General features: G+C 46.1%; 1 protein-coding gene across 1 annotated transcript; it reads left to right on the top strand.

The window, feature by feature from the left end:
• Positions 1-2231: 2231 nt before the first annotated feature.
• Positions 2232-14420, top strand: PCDH18 (protocadherin 18). The gene is made up of 4 exons (XM_040330980.1): positions 2232-4990; positions 6022-6107; positions 6199-6368; positions 13496-14420. Exons 1-4 carry the CDS (start codon positions 2459-2461, stop codon positions 14182-14184), a joined length of 3477 nt encoding a protein of 1158 aa, XP_040186914.1. The 5' UTR covers positions 2232-2458; the 3' UTR covers positions 14185-14420.
• Positions 14421-14740: the final 320 nt, after the last annotated feature.

Here is a 14740-nt window from a genome sequence, read left to right as displayed (position 1 = left end):
TGGGGGGGGGGGGCATTGCACTAATCACCCCTGGAGGTAAGTATAGTGGGGCTGGTGACCAGGAATGGGGGGGTTGCACTAATCACCCCTGGAGGTAAGTACAGTGGGGTGGTGACCAGGAATGGGGGGGGTTGAACTAATCACCCCTGGAGGTAAGTACAGTGGGGCTGGTGACCAGGGATGGGGGGGGGGCATTGCACTAATCACCCCTGGAGGTAAGTACCGTGGGGCTGGTGACCAGGAATGGGGGGCATTGCACTAATCACCCCTGGAGGTAAGTACAGTGGGGTTGGTGACCAGGAATGGGGGGGCATTGCACTAATCACCCCTGGAGGTAAGTACAGTGGGGCTGGTGACCAAGAATGGGGGGCATTGCACTAATGACCCTTGGAGGTAAGTACAGTGGGGCTGGTGACCAGGAATGGGGGGGGCATTGCACTAATCACCCCTGGAGGTAAGTACCGTGGGGTTGGTGACCAGGAATGGGGGGCATTGCACTAATCACCCCTGGAGGTAAGTACAGTGGGGCTGGTGACCAGGAATGGGGGGGGCATTGCACTAATCACCCCTGGAGGTAAGTACGTGGGGCTGGTGACCAGGAATGGGGGGGCATTGCACTAATCACCCCTGGAGGTAAGTACCGTGGGGCTGGTGACCAGGAATGGGGGGGTTGCACTAATCACCCCTGGAGGTAAGTACAGTGGGGTGGTGACCAGGAATGGGGGGGGGTTGCACTAATCACCCCTGGAGGTAAGTACAGTGGGGTTGATGACCAGGAATGGGGGGATTGCACTAATCACCCCTGGAGGTAAGTACAGTGGGGTTGATGACCAGGAATGGGGGGATTGCACTAATCACCCCTGGAGGTAAGTACCGTGGGGTTGGTGACCAGGAATGGGGGGGCATTGCACTAATCACCCCTGGAGGTAAGTACAGTGGGGCTGGTGACCAGGAATGGGGGGGCATTGCACTAATCACCCCTGGAGGTAAGTACGTGGGGCTGGTTACCAGGAATGGGGGGGCATTGCACTAATCACCCCTGGAGGTAAGTACCGTGGGGCTGGTGACCAGGAATGGGGGGGTTGCACTAATCACCCCTGGAGGTAAGTACAGTGGGGTGGTGACCAGGAATGGGGGGGTTGCACTAATCACCCCTGGAGGTAAGTACAGTGGGGTTGATGACCAGGAATGGGGGGATTGCACTAATCACCCCTGGAGGTAAGTACAGTGGGGCTGGTGACCAGGAATGGGGGGCATTGCACTAATCATCCCTGGAGGTAAGTACAGTGGGCTGGTGACCAGGAATGGGGGGGTTGCACTAATCACCCCTGGAGGTAAGTACAGTGGGGTGGTGACCAGGAATGGGGGGGATTGCACTAATCACCTCTGGGGGTAAGTACAGTGGGGCTGGTGACCAGGAATGGGGGGGATTGCACTAATCACCCCTGGGGGTAAGTACAGTGGGGCTGGTGACCAGGAATGGGGGGGATTGCACTAATCACCCCTGGAGGTAAGTACAGTGGGGTGGTGACCAGGAATGGGGGGGTGCACTAATCACCCCTGGAGGTAAGTACAGTGGGGTTGATGACCAGGAATGGGGGGGGGGGGGTTGCACTAATCACCCCTGGGGGTAAGTACAGTGGGGCTGGTTACCAGGAATGGGGGGGCATTGCACTAATCACCCCTGGAGGTAAGTACCGTGGGGCTGGTGACCAGGAATGGGGGGGTTGCACTAATCACCCCTGGGGGTAAGTACAGTGGGGTGGTGACCAGGAATGGGGGGGATTGCACTAATCACCCCTGGAGGTAAGTACAGTGGGGTGGTGACCAGGAATGGGGGGGGATTGCACTAATCACCCCTGGAGGTAAGTACCGTGGGGCTGGTGACCAGGAATGGGGGGGATTGCACTAATCACCCCTGGGGGTAAGTACAGTGGGACTGGGGGGGTGGAGAGTTTTGGACTATGTGAATGAGAAGGTGACAGATCGGGACACAGGTAGGTAGGAGCTCCGCACTGCAGAATCCTGATCGGTGCAGCAAGGACGATCTCCTCCGTCCGGACAGAACGATGATCGGTGAACGGACAAAGCCTTTAAGTTTATATATTTTGGAATCCTGTGAAAAGTGAAGACAGTGGGCGGAGCCAGCCGCGTCCTGTTCTCCTCCCCCCGCCCCCCCCCGCAGCAGCACATTCCCCCGCTCGCTCCTAATGTGACTGTCCTTTGATTTGGGAGGGCGCTGATTGGCTGGGAGCGATGGAACGCATGCAGAGCAGAAGCTTTGTCTGAGTTGGAGTGAAGTTGTCCGGATTTTTAGTGTGGGGGGTGTCAGTCTGCAGCGGAGCGGAGAGAAGGAAAGGAGAAGAGAGGGGGAGATCGCACAATTCATCCTCCAGCTGCTATGGGATTACCGCCGCTTGGTAGATCGTGAGCCCCCCTAAACTTTGTCCCCCCGGTCATGTCAATGCCGTCCTGTCACCTGGATCCAGGATCTCTTCCTTGGATGGATCGCTCTGGGGGGATCGCTAGGAAAATGAAGTCGCTCTTCTTGTTGATCTCTTTTCTCTTCACCATCCGAGGTGGGCACAGTAAGAACCTGAAGTACAGCATCTACGAGGAGCAGCTGGTGGGCTCCGTGGTGGCAAGGCTAGCCGAGGATGTGGCTGATGTGTTGTCCAAGTTACCCAACCCCTCTGCCATCCGATTTAAAGCCATGCAGCCGGGGAACCCACCTCTGCTCCTGGTCCAGGAGGACAACGGGGAGATCACCATCGGCCACAAGATCGACAGGGAGCAGCTGTGCCAGAAGAACCTAAACTGCTCCATAGAGTTCGATGTCATCACCCTTCCCACCCATCATCTGCAGCTCTTCCATGTAGAAGTGGAGGTGTTGGATATCAATGACAATGCACCCCACTTTTCCAGGTCTCTAATCCCCATTGAAATATCTGAGAGCGCAGCTGTGGGCACCAGGATCCCCCTAGACAGCGCCTTTGACCCCGATGTGGGCGAGAATTCCCTCCACACCTATTCTCTTTCTGAAAATGAGTATTTTAAAATCGAGGTGAAGACCAGGACCGACGGCGCCAAATACGCCGAACTTATCGTGGTCAGGGAGCTGGACAGGGAGCTTCAATCCGGCTTTGAGCTCCAGTTGACCGCTTCGGATATGGGGGTGCCCCAAAGGTTCGGCTCGGCCATCCTTAAAATAAGCATTTCCGATTCCAACGACAACAGCCCAGCTTTTGAACAAAAGTCTTATGTGATCCAGTTACCCGAGAACTCCCCCGTTGGGACCCTACTCATCGACCTCAATGCTACGGACCCAGACGAGGGCGCCAATGGCAAAGTGGTTTACTTATTCAACAACAACGTGTCCCCCAAAATCACTGACACCTTTAGGATGGATCCAGAGAAAGGTCAACTGACTTTATTAAGGCAAGTGGACTATGAGACAACAAAATCGTACGAGATCGATGTCCAGGCCCAGGACATGGGTCCGAACTCCATCCCTGGCCACTGTAAGATCATTATCAATGTTGTGGATATAAACGATAACAAACCCGAAATCAATATCAATCTGATGTCTACTGGCAAAGAAATTGCTTACATTTCCGAGAGTGCACCTCTGGATACCTTTGTGGCCTTGGTAAGGGTGAATGATAAAGATTCTGGACTCAATGGGGAAATTTTATGCAAACTACACGGCCACGGGCACTTTAAGCTACAGAAGACTTATGAAAACAACTATTTGATATTAACCAATTCCTCGCTGGATAGAGAAAAAAGGTCAGAGTACAGCCTGACTGTAATAGCCGAGGACAGGGGGCTGCCGAGTCTGTCCACAGTCAAGCATTTTGCAGTACAAGTAAGCGATGAAAATGATAACCCACCACAATTCCAGACAAACCGATATGAGATCGTCATCGTGGAGAACAATTCGCCTGGAGCCCACATCACATCTGTAAGGGCTACAGATCCAGATCAAGCTGAAAATGGCCAGGTGACATATGTCATTCCAGAAAGCTTCATTCAAGGTAGTTCCATAACCACTTATGTGACTATTGACCCTTCAAATGGTGCAATCTATGCTCTCAGGGCCTTTGACCACGAAGAAGTAAATCAGGTTATCTTCACCGTCCAGGCAAGGGATAGTGGAGTTCCCCAGCTTATGGCTAATGCTACAGTGGTACTTACTGTTGTCGATGAAAATGACAATGCCCCAGTGATTGTGAGTCCTACTCTGCACAATAGCACAGCCAAGATTGCAGTGCCAAGGGATGCTGAAAGTGGATATTTGATTACTAAAATTAGGGCCACGGACAGAGACTCTGGCATGAACTCTGAACTTAGTTGTGCCATAACATCAGGGAATGAATATGACATTTTCATTATGGATCCCAGATCTTGTGAAATCTACACTAATATGAGTATGGAGAGTTTCCATTTCCACGACTGGGAGCTTCAAGTGTCAGTTCAAGACAAAGGGACACCTCAACGTACCACTAAAGCACTTCTTAAATGCCACATTATTGAAAGTCCGGATGCTGCTGGCAGTACCGAGGCTAGTTCTGTGAACCAGGCCTCAATGGATGTCTCAATGATCATTATCATTTCCTTGGGGGCTATCTGTGCAGTTCTTTTAGTCATCATGGTCATTTTTGCAACGAGGTGCAACAGAGAAAAAAAGGACAATCGATCTTACAACTGCAGAGTGGCAGAATCTACGTACCAAAATCATCCAAAGAGGCCTTCCAGGCAAATCCACAAAGGGGACATTACTTTAGTGCCTACCATGAATGGTACACTGCCAATTAGATCCCATCATAGGTCGTCTCCTTCCCCATCCCCTACTTTGGAACGTGGCCAGATGAGCAGCAGGCAAAGTAATCACAGCCGCCAATCACTCAACAGCCTGATGACAATATCATCTAATCATGTACCGGATACATTTGCACTGGAACTGACTCATGCTACGCCTGCCGTGGAGGTAAATAAGGCCTTTTATTCTTTAGGTATAATAACTTATGGACAAAGAGGGTTAGGCTTTGTCTGAGCCTAGTACATGTAGGGGTTCATTTACTAAAACTAGAGTGTGCAAAATCTGGTGCAGCTCTGCATAGAAACCAATCAGCTTCCAGGTTTTATTGTCAAAACTTAATTGAAGAAGCTGAAGTTACAAGCTGATTGGCTACCATGCATAGCTGCACCAGATTCTGAGTGTTCCAGTTTTAGTAAATCTCCCTCTTAAACCACAGTATTTTTTATTTTATTTTTATACTGTTTTATTATATATTTATACATTTGTTCACTTGAAGAAATTCATGTAAATTTGAATTTCCATCAAAGCAGTTTATAACGTCTTTAAAGCGGGAGTTCACCCCAATTTTTTTTTTTTAACATTAGATTCATGCTCATTTTGTCAAGGGGAATCGGGTAGTTATTTTAAAAACGAAGCAGTACTTACCGTTTTAGAGAACGATCTTCTCCGCCGCTTCCGGGTATGGTCTTTAGGACTGGGCGTTCCTATTTGATTGACAGGCTTCCGACGGTCGCATACATCGCGTCACGAGTAGCCGAAAGAAGCCGAACGTCGGTGCAGCTATATACGGGACTACGCACCGACGTTCGGCTACTTTTGGAAACTCGTGACGCGTTAGATGCGACCGTCGGAAGACTGTCAATCAAATAGGAACGCCCAGTCCCGCAGCCCATACCCGGAAGCGGCGGAGAAGATCGCTCTCTAAAACGGTAAGTACTGCTTCGATTTTAAAAAAACTACCCGATTCCCCTTGACAAAATGAGCATGAATCTAATGTTAAAAATTTACATTTCCGGGTGAACCTCCACTTTAAGCATTTTAGGAGGTTATTATGCCAACATTTGTTCTTTTAGCCTGAATTCAGTATACTGCCCTAAGCTTGACTGTGTTTATAGTCATATAGTAGCAAACTTAGGTTGTGCCTATTGTTTTATCCCGTTAGACCTTATAAATGTATTTTCCATTATTTTCATTGGCAGGTATCCCAATTGCTCTCCATGCTTCACCAGGGCCAGTATCAGCCAAGACCAAGCTTTCGTGGAAACAAATATTCAAGGAGCTACAGGTGAGTTATAACGTAATTTTATTTTTAAGAACCCTCACCTGGGTTTCCTTCTGTTATGATATCACCAACGTGCCCTCTTCCTGCTTTGCAGATATGCCCTCCAAGACATGGATAAATTCAGCCTAAAAGACAGTGGACGTGGCGATAGTGAAGCTGGAGACAGTGATTACGATCTGGGCAGAGATTCTCCAATTGACAGACTTCTAGGTGAAGGGTTTGGAGAACTTTTCCTGATGACTGATGGCCACAGAATTCCTCCAAGTAAGCTTGCTGATATTTCCTACCTAATTAATGTACTGCTTTTTCCTGGCTGTCAGGCTGATCCAGGGGGGGGCAGAAAGAAGCACACATACGTAGGCACAACACAACAGAACCTTTCAACTCTGCTCTCTCCCATGCCTGCTGCTGCCTGCTCTCAGCAACAGAGCACAGCTGGTATAGAGGAGTGGAGACAGCCACAATATTGAGCATTTCGCCCAAAGCAAAAGCAGTTTTAGCTAAGCAGTAGGTTTTAGTCTCATGCGAATGTATGCTTAAAGGATATGTCAGGGAAGTTGGTGCTACTTTAGTGTCAGCAGGGGGGAGAGAACTTGTTTTGAGTAATTTCCCAAAGAGCCTTGATTTCTTAACCTTCTCGTGAACAGATCAAAGGGCTGGACAAAGAAGGCAATGTCCTTGGGCCATGTCACAAACAATGCTTCCTAGTCCAGACTATACCTTGTATAAGGTTTGATCTTACACAAAGCATTTCCTGATACTGTGCCTATTTGTATAACTATAGACCAGACATTGGATGTCAGTGGTTCCTTTATGAGTGTCTGATTTTTATAACTATAGATCTGCCATTGGATGTCAGTGGTTCCTCTATGAGTGTCTGATTTGGATAACTATGGACCAGCCATTGGGTGTCAGTGGTTCCTCTATGAGTGTCTGATTTGTATAACTATGGACCGGCCATTGGATGTCAGTGGTTCCTCTATGAGTGTCTGATTTGTACAACTATGGACCAGCCATTGGGTGTCAGTGGTTCCTCTATGAGTGTCTGATTTGTATAACTATAGACCGGCCATTGGATGTCAGTGGTTCCTCTATGAGTGTCTGATTTGTACAACTATGGACCAGCCATTGGGTGTCAGTGGTTCCTCTATGAGTGTCTGATTTGTATAACTATAGACCGGCCATTGGATGTCAGTGGTTCCTCTATGAGTGTCTGATTTGTATAACTATAGACCAGCCATTGGATGTCAGTGGTTCCTCTATGAGTGTCTGATTTGGATAACTATGGACCAGCCATTGGGTGTCAGTGGTTCCTCTATGAGTGTCTGATTTGTATAACTATGGACCAGCCATTGGATGTCAGTGGTTCCTCTATGAGTGTCTGATTTGTATAACTATGGACCAGCCATTGGGTGTCAGTGGTTCCTCTATGAGTGTCTGATTTGGATAACTATGGACCAGCCATTGGGTGTCAGTGGTTCCTCTATGAGTGTCTGATTTGTATAACTATAGACCAGCCATTGGATGTCAGTGGTTCCTCTATGAGTGTCTGATTTGTATAACTTTAGACCAGCCATTGGATGTCAGTGGTTCTTCTATGAGTGTCTGATTTGTATAACTATAGACCAGCCATTGGATGTCAGTGGTTCCTCTATGAGTGTCTGATTTGTATAACTTTAGACCAGCCATTGGATGTCAGTGGTTCCTCTATGAGTGTCTGATTTGTATAACTATAGACCAGCCATTGGATGTCAGTGGTTCCTCTATGAGTGTCTGATTTGTATAACTATGGACCAGCCATTGGATGTCAGTGGTTCCTCTATGAGTGTCTGATTTGTATAACTATAGACCAGCCATTGGATGTCAGTGGTTCCTCTATGAGTGTCTGATTTGTACAACTATGGACCGGCCATTGGATGTCAGTGGTTCCTCTATGAGTGTCTGATTTGTATAACTATGGACCAGCCATTGGATGTCAGTGGTTCCTCTATGAGTGTCTGATTTGTATAACTATGGACCAGCCATTGGATGTCAGTGGTTCCTCTATGAGTGTCTGATTTGTATAACTTTAGACCGGCCATTGGATGTCAGTGGTTCCTCTATGAGTGTCTGATTTGTATAACTTTAGACCGGCCATTGGATGTCAGTGGTTCCTCTATGAGTGTCTGATTTGTATAACTATAGACCAGCCATTGGATGTCAGTGGTTCCTCTATGAGTGTCTGATTTGTATAACTATAGACCAGACATTGGATGTCAGTGGTTCCTCTATGAGTGTCTGATTTGTATAACTATAGACCGGCCATTGGATGTCAGTGGTTCCTCTATGAGTGTCTGATTTGTACAACTATGGGCCAGCCATTGGATGTCAGTGGTTCCTCTATGAGTGTCTGATTTGGATAACTATGGACCAGCCATTGGATGTCAGTGGTTCCTCTATGAGTGTCTGATTTGTATAACTATGGACCAGCCATTGGATGTCAGTGGTTCCTCTATGAGTGTCTGATTTGTATAACTATGGACCAGCCATTGGATGTCAGTGGTTCCTCTATGAGTGTCTTATTTGGATAACTATAGACCGGCCATTGGATGTCAGTGGTTCCTCTATGAGTGTCTGATTTGTATAACTATAGACCGGCCATTGGATGCCAGTGGTTCCTCTATGAGTGTCTTATTTGGATAACTATGGACCAGCCATTGGATGTCAGTGGTTCTTCTATGAGTGTCTGTTTGGTGTGTGCTCTAATGACATTTTATATTAGCAGTTGTCAAAGTATCTGGCCATAACATGTGATACAGTAATACCTAGTTTAATAAAGTTCAGCCTCGTTACTTGTTCTGACATAACCACAATCAAATTGTGAAAGTATCACATGATGCGTCAGTGACTGGTTAGGGATTCAGTATTTCTCTGTGTGTGAACAATCAATACTTGTTCACAAATCAGCAAGAGTAAGACTTATTTACCACATGTCCCGATTCTAGGAATTAAGGGGCTGGCTTGCCCGCAATAGCCGAGTGATTACGAAAAAAAAAAACCGTGTCTTTTGTGAAACCTGGTACAGATGATCCTGCTGAATGCATTGCAGGAGAACACTATCCTTCCAAGGTCACCCTCTGCAAAGGCACCGTTCTGATTTTACTGCCTTTATTTTTTTTTTGTGTCCTAAACAATGCTCTTTTATTAAGCTAACAGCAGCTAGGACGGCACCACATAAGTTAAGTATCATAGAGGGGTGTTTACTAATCTATTTAAGAATGTCAGCTAGTGCAAAGGGTTCTTTGGAGGACAATGAATTGGGGGCCCTCCCCCACAGATAGTGACAGCATTCCCTTCATACAGCCCCCAGCTCCTGCTGTCCTCAGTTGTAAGGGTCCCGCAGATGGAACCCATGTTCAATGTGGTCGTATGTCGTATTTCAGCCAGGCCATCTGTCCCCTTGTATTGTTTTCTCCTGCCTTTTCATCCTATCCAATGCACTGCTTCAGTAATTTGACCAGGGTGTCTGTTAGTTTTTGCCCCAACTACACCTGGGCTATTTTTCATCCTTATTTAATAATGCCACTTGCTCAGATCTTTGCATTAACTCCTTAGTGACAGATTGTACCACCGCGCTGAACCCGGGCTGCACACCGTTAGTAATGCAATGTCGTTGCTGAGCAGATGTCTTATAGAAAATGTAGCAATGCCGAGAAGTGTTATAGTTTGCAGGAAATAATATAACGGTATTTGGTCTCAAAAGCGACTCCAGTGAAGAGGGAAAAAAAATAAAAAATGTAATTTTGTTCTGTGGTATTGTAGCAGGTGCTGTCAGCAAGGAAATGAATTTATGATAGCCATATATTAGAAAATGAAAAGTGATCCTTGGAATATCTTATGCTAAATCTGCGTCCAGAAAAGTAATGTATGAGAACAGAAGGCACAGAATGGAAAATGGTTTAGGAACAGAGTGGCACAGAGTTCCAGATATCAAAGAAATTCATAGATCCTACGTGAATGAGTTATATGGAAACTCATTTCGCTTCTTGTGCAATAAGTGTGCTTTACATTTTCTAGCAGGTGAGCTTGGTTATTAGAAGTGGTGCACAATGCCCACGGGGGGGCATTCAGAAAACAACCTTGTGCGCTGACTGATTTATGTGGATTTGTGATTGCCATTTCTCCTTTTACACAAATCTTAAGTAGAAGGGAAGGCATCACAATAGATCAGCAGTTAAGTATTGCTCCCCTTAGCTTTGACCTGCCCTATAAAACTTTTCTAATAAATCACTATAAACACTGTGGGGTTGCTTTACTAAATCTGGAGAGGGCAACATCTGGTGCAGCTGTGCATGGTGGCCAATCAGCTTGTTCAATGAAGCTTTGACAAAGCAAACTGGAAGCCGATTGGTTTCAGTGCGGAGCTGAACCAGATTTTGCACTCTCCAGTTTGAGTAAATCAACCCCTGTAGTTTTTACGTTTTTTTCTATATGGCCATGTGACCTCAAAACTCTGGCGCTTCTCTGTACAATGGGAGGCTCTGAAAAGAGTGTTGAATTGCAGGGAGCTGTGGCATCATCCTAAGCATTTTCAACTGGTAGAACAGTTCCCACCCACCAGCCCAAAGAAAGATGGCAGTGGGCCAGGACTTTCATGTCACATGGCTACTTATAAAAAAAAATGCATTCAGGAAGCCTTTTTTTTACAACATGTATAGGTAGACCAGAGTTAAAGGGGATTGTAAAGGTAAAAGTGTTTTCACCTTAATGCATTCTATGCATTAAGGTGAAAAAACATCTGCGGATTAGCGCCCCTCCAGCCCCCTCGTTTACTTACATGACCCCTCGAAAGTCCTGTGCCGTGACCGCGCTTGCTTTTTGGCTAATTCATTGGTTAATTGAAAGCAGCGCAGCTTGTGCTGCTGTCAATCACATTCAATGACACAACGCGCCGGAGGGGGCGTGGCCGAGTGATACAGTGAGCGGCTATCACCGGCTGTATCACAGGAGGGTGCCCGCAAGAACTCATCACCATGTGAGCTCGTTCGCATGAAGGTGATGAGTTCTTGCAAGGGAGAGCCGAGACAGCCGCAGAGGGACCCCAGAAGACCAGGTTCAGGTGGTGAGGGGGGATGCTAATGCATAATTTTTTTTTACCTTAAAGGAGAAGTACAGCCAAATCTCGTTTGGCTGTACTTCTCCTATGGATCACAGAAGTGCAGTTTGTTTTGCACTCCTGTGACTGGTTTTCAGCAGACAGCGGGCTGAAGTGCGCTCTCTGCTGATGTCACAGAGACGGTCCAGGCTCAGCGTCATCATGACCATGAAGTTGGGATCCGCCTAGATCCCTGGACCGACTCCCAGCTCAGCCTCCCAGCAAACTACTGAGAGCCTGAGCCTGCCGCTTCCACCCCCCTCCACCGCCCAGTGCTCCAATGAGCGAGGAGGGGGCAGAACAGAGAGCTGTGACTGACAGTCACCAGCTCTCTGCTCAGGGAGCTATGAGAACCAAGCAATCTGAAGTGTTCCATCGCTCGGTTCTCAGTGTTAGAGGCACCGGGGGACAGATGCAGCATCGGACCGATGCTACATCCACCTAAGTAAGTATAAATCTGAAAAAAACATACTTCTCTTTTATGGCAAGGAATGCATTAAGATAAACATGTTTAGGCTTAAGAACCACTTTGAAGCCACATAAATGCTCTGCACTACTTTATTAAGTAAGGCCAACACATATGGGGGTTATTTACTAAAACTGGAGTGTGCAAAATCTGATGCAGCTCTGCATAGAAACCAATAAGTTTCCATTTTTTTTTGTCAAAGCTTAACTGAACAAGCTGAAGTCAGAAGCTGATTGGCCAAAAAAAAAAGAAGAAGCTGATTGGCTACCATGCACAGCTGCACCAGATTCTGAGTGTTCCAGTTTTAGCAAATCAACCCGTATGTGTTGCTAAGTATACACATACACACACTTCCACCTAGGAGCACGATGGTCATTGGTTAACCATCTCCCGCCCAGTCAATAGGAGATTGACGTCCGGGAAGTGGTTGTGAAATCCTGACTGGAGGTCTATTGACGTCCTGCAGGATTTCATGTCGGCGCGCGCCCGTGGGGGCACGCAGCGCTGCGATCGGTGATGCGGGGTGTCAATCTGACACCCTGCATCTCCGATCTCGGTAAAGAGCCTCTGGCGGAGGCTATTTACCACGTGATCAGCCGTGTCCCATCGATGCCAATCAGTGCCCACAAATGGGCACTGACTGGCAACATGGGCACTGACATTGCCCAGCAATGCCATCAGTACCACCCCTCAGTGTCACCCAGTGTCCATCAGTGCCACCCAGTGTCCATCACTGCCACCTATCAGTGCCCATCTGTGCCACTTATAAGTGCCCATCAGTGCCGCCCATGAGTGCCCATTAGTGCCGCCAAAGAGTGCCCAGTGCGCCTATAAGTGCCCATCAGTGCCGCCTATGAGTTCCCATCAGTGCCGCCTATGAGTGCCCATAAGTGCCGCCTATGAGTGCCCATCAGTGCAGCATACCAGCACCACCTATCAGTGCCCATCAGTGCAGCCTATCGGTGCCCACCAGTGCCGCCTCATCGGTGCCTATCAGTGCCACCTCATCTGTGCCCACCAGTGCCACCTCATCAGTGCCCACCAGTGCCACCATATCAATGCCCATAATTGAAGAAGAAAACTTACTTATTTACAAAAAAATTAAGAGAAAAAATAATAAAAACTTATTTTTTTTCTAAAATGTCGGTCTTTTTTTAGTTGTTGCGCAAAAAATAAAAATCGCAGAGGTGATCAAATACCACCAAAAGAAAGCTCTATTTTTGGGAACAAAAATTTCATTTGGGTACAGTGTAGCATGACCGCGCAATTGTCATTCAAATTGCGACAGTGCTGAAAGCTGAAAATTGGCTTGGGCGGGAAGGTGTGTAAGTGCATGGTATGGAAGTGGTTAAAATCCCTACTTGCACTGAGTTTTCATGTTTTCCCTGGGCCTGCATGGATTTCCTCCAGTTACTCCAGTTCCCTCCCACACTCCAAAGATTTACTGATAGGTTAATTGATGCCTATCTAGTATAGCCCTAGTATGTGTATGTATGAATGGGAGCTAGGGACCTTAGATTGTAAGCTCCTTGAGGGCAGTGACTGATGTAAATGTACAATATATATGTAAAGTGCTGTGTAAATTGATGAGGCTCTATAAGTACCTGTAATAAATGAACAGGGCAATTTCTGAACGGTTACTTTGAGCTATTGGCAGAAGTCTCTTTGCCAAAGCTAGTATAAAATATACAGTTGTTCTCATTGTACATTTAAATAAAGTTAGTGTTGTGATAGTACACTGTACATTTTAGTTGTATGCTAAGTCTTAACATTTCTTTCTTTCTTTTTTAGTTATGAGATTCTGTACAGACGAATGCCGTGTTCTAGGACACTCTGATCAATGCTGGATGCCACCTCTTCCTTCCCCATCAGCAGATTACAGAAACAACATGTTCATCCCTGGAGAAGAAGTCCAGTCCCTTCAGCAGCCCCAGCCAAATCCCCAACAACAAACCCAGCAGCAGACCCCTGTACTTGAAGAGGAAGTGCTTCCAATAGATCAGAATGAGAAGAAGAAGAGTTTTTCCACATTTGGTAAAGAGGTCCAGGATGAGGAGTCAGCTGAAGCTTGCACTTCTTCCCTCCTCACTGAAATGAGCAGTGTTTTCCAACGCTTGTTACCTCCATCTTTAGACAACTACACTGAATGTAGTGACGTTGACCGTTCAAACTCTTTAGAGCGAAGGAAAGGGCAAGTGCCTACTAAGACTTTAAGTTACCCCCAAGGGGTTGCTGCATGGGCAGCTAACACACATTTCCAAAATCCCAACAATGTTAGTGGACCTTCTTTAGGAAATCATTCCAGTGCCCAGCCGTCCTCTAAGTGGTTGCCAGCTATGGAGGAAATACCAGAGAACTACGAGGAAGATGACTTTGACAATGTCCTCAACCATCTCAATGATGGTAAACACGAACTTATGGATGCTAGTGAACTTGTGGCAGAAATTAACAAATTGCTTCAAGACGTGAGGCAAAATTAAGAGACTTGCCATTTTTACCTTTTTTTTCCATAAGAATGGAGTTTTGGAACAATCAACAAAAACTTATTGACAGTTGCATTTCTAAAAAATGTGTTGGTGTATGTTAAATATTCAAATGCTGTATTTTCATATGTACACAAAACAAGTGTGACTATTGCTATCTGTATTTTAAAAATACATTTGTATCTTATATTTATGTGTAATTTAAGAATAAATAAATTTCTATTTTTGTATTTCGTACGGCATGTTTTACTGCATGAAGACATTTTAGGATATCCTGATTTATAAACACAAATGAGATATGTGTAAATGCCGGGTTCAAGTCAAGTTTTTTTTTTTTTTTTTTTTTAAGCTCTATATGCAATCCCCGTTTAAGGTACATTTTTTATTATTAAGGTACAACTTTTTTTATATATATATATATATATCTGCCACTTGTAGATATGATTACTACTTGTTAAATTTTACACTAAAAATAAAATGTTGTCACAGTTTATATACATTTTATCTTCTGTTGTTCTTAACAGGATTTTTAAGAAAACAAAAAAGGTAAGTG

The sequence above is a fragment of the Rana temporaria genome, chromosome 1 (assembly GCF_905171775.1).
Source record: "Rana temporaria chromosome 1, aRanTem1.1, whole genome shotgun sequence".
Taxonomy (NCBI): Eukaryota; Metazoa; Chordata; class Amphibia; order Anura; family Ranidae; genus Rana; species Rana temporaria.
The sequence above is the reverse complement of the archived record's forward strand: the minus strand, read 5'-3'. Positions and strand labels throughout refer to the sequence as shown.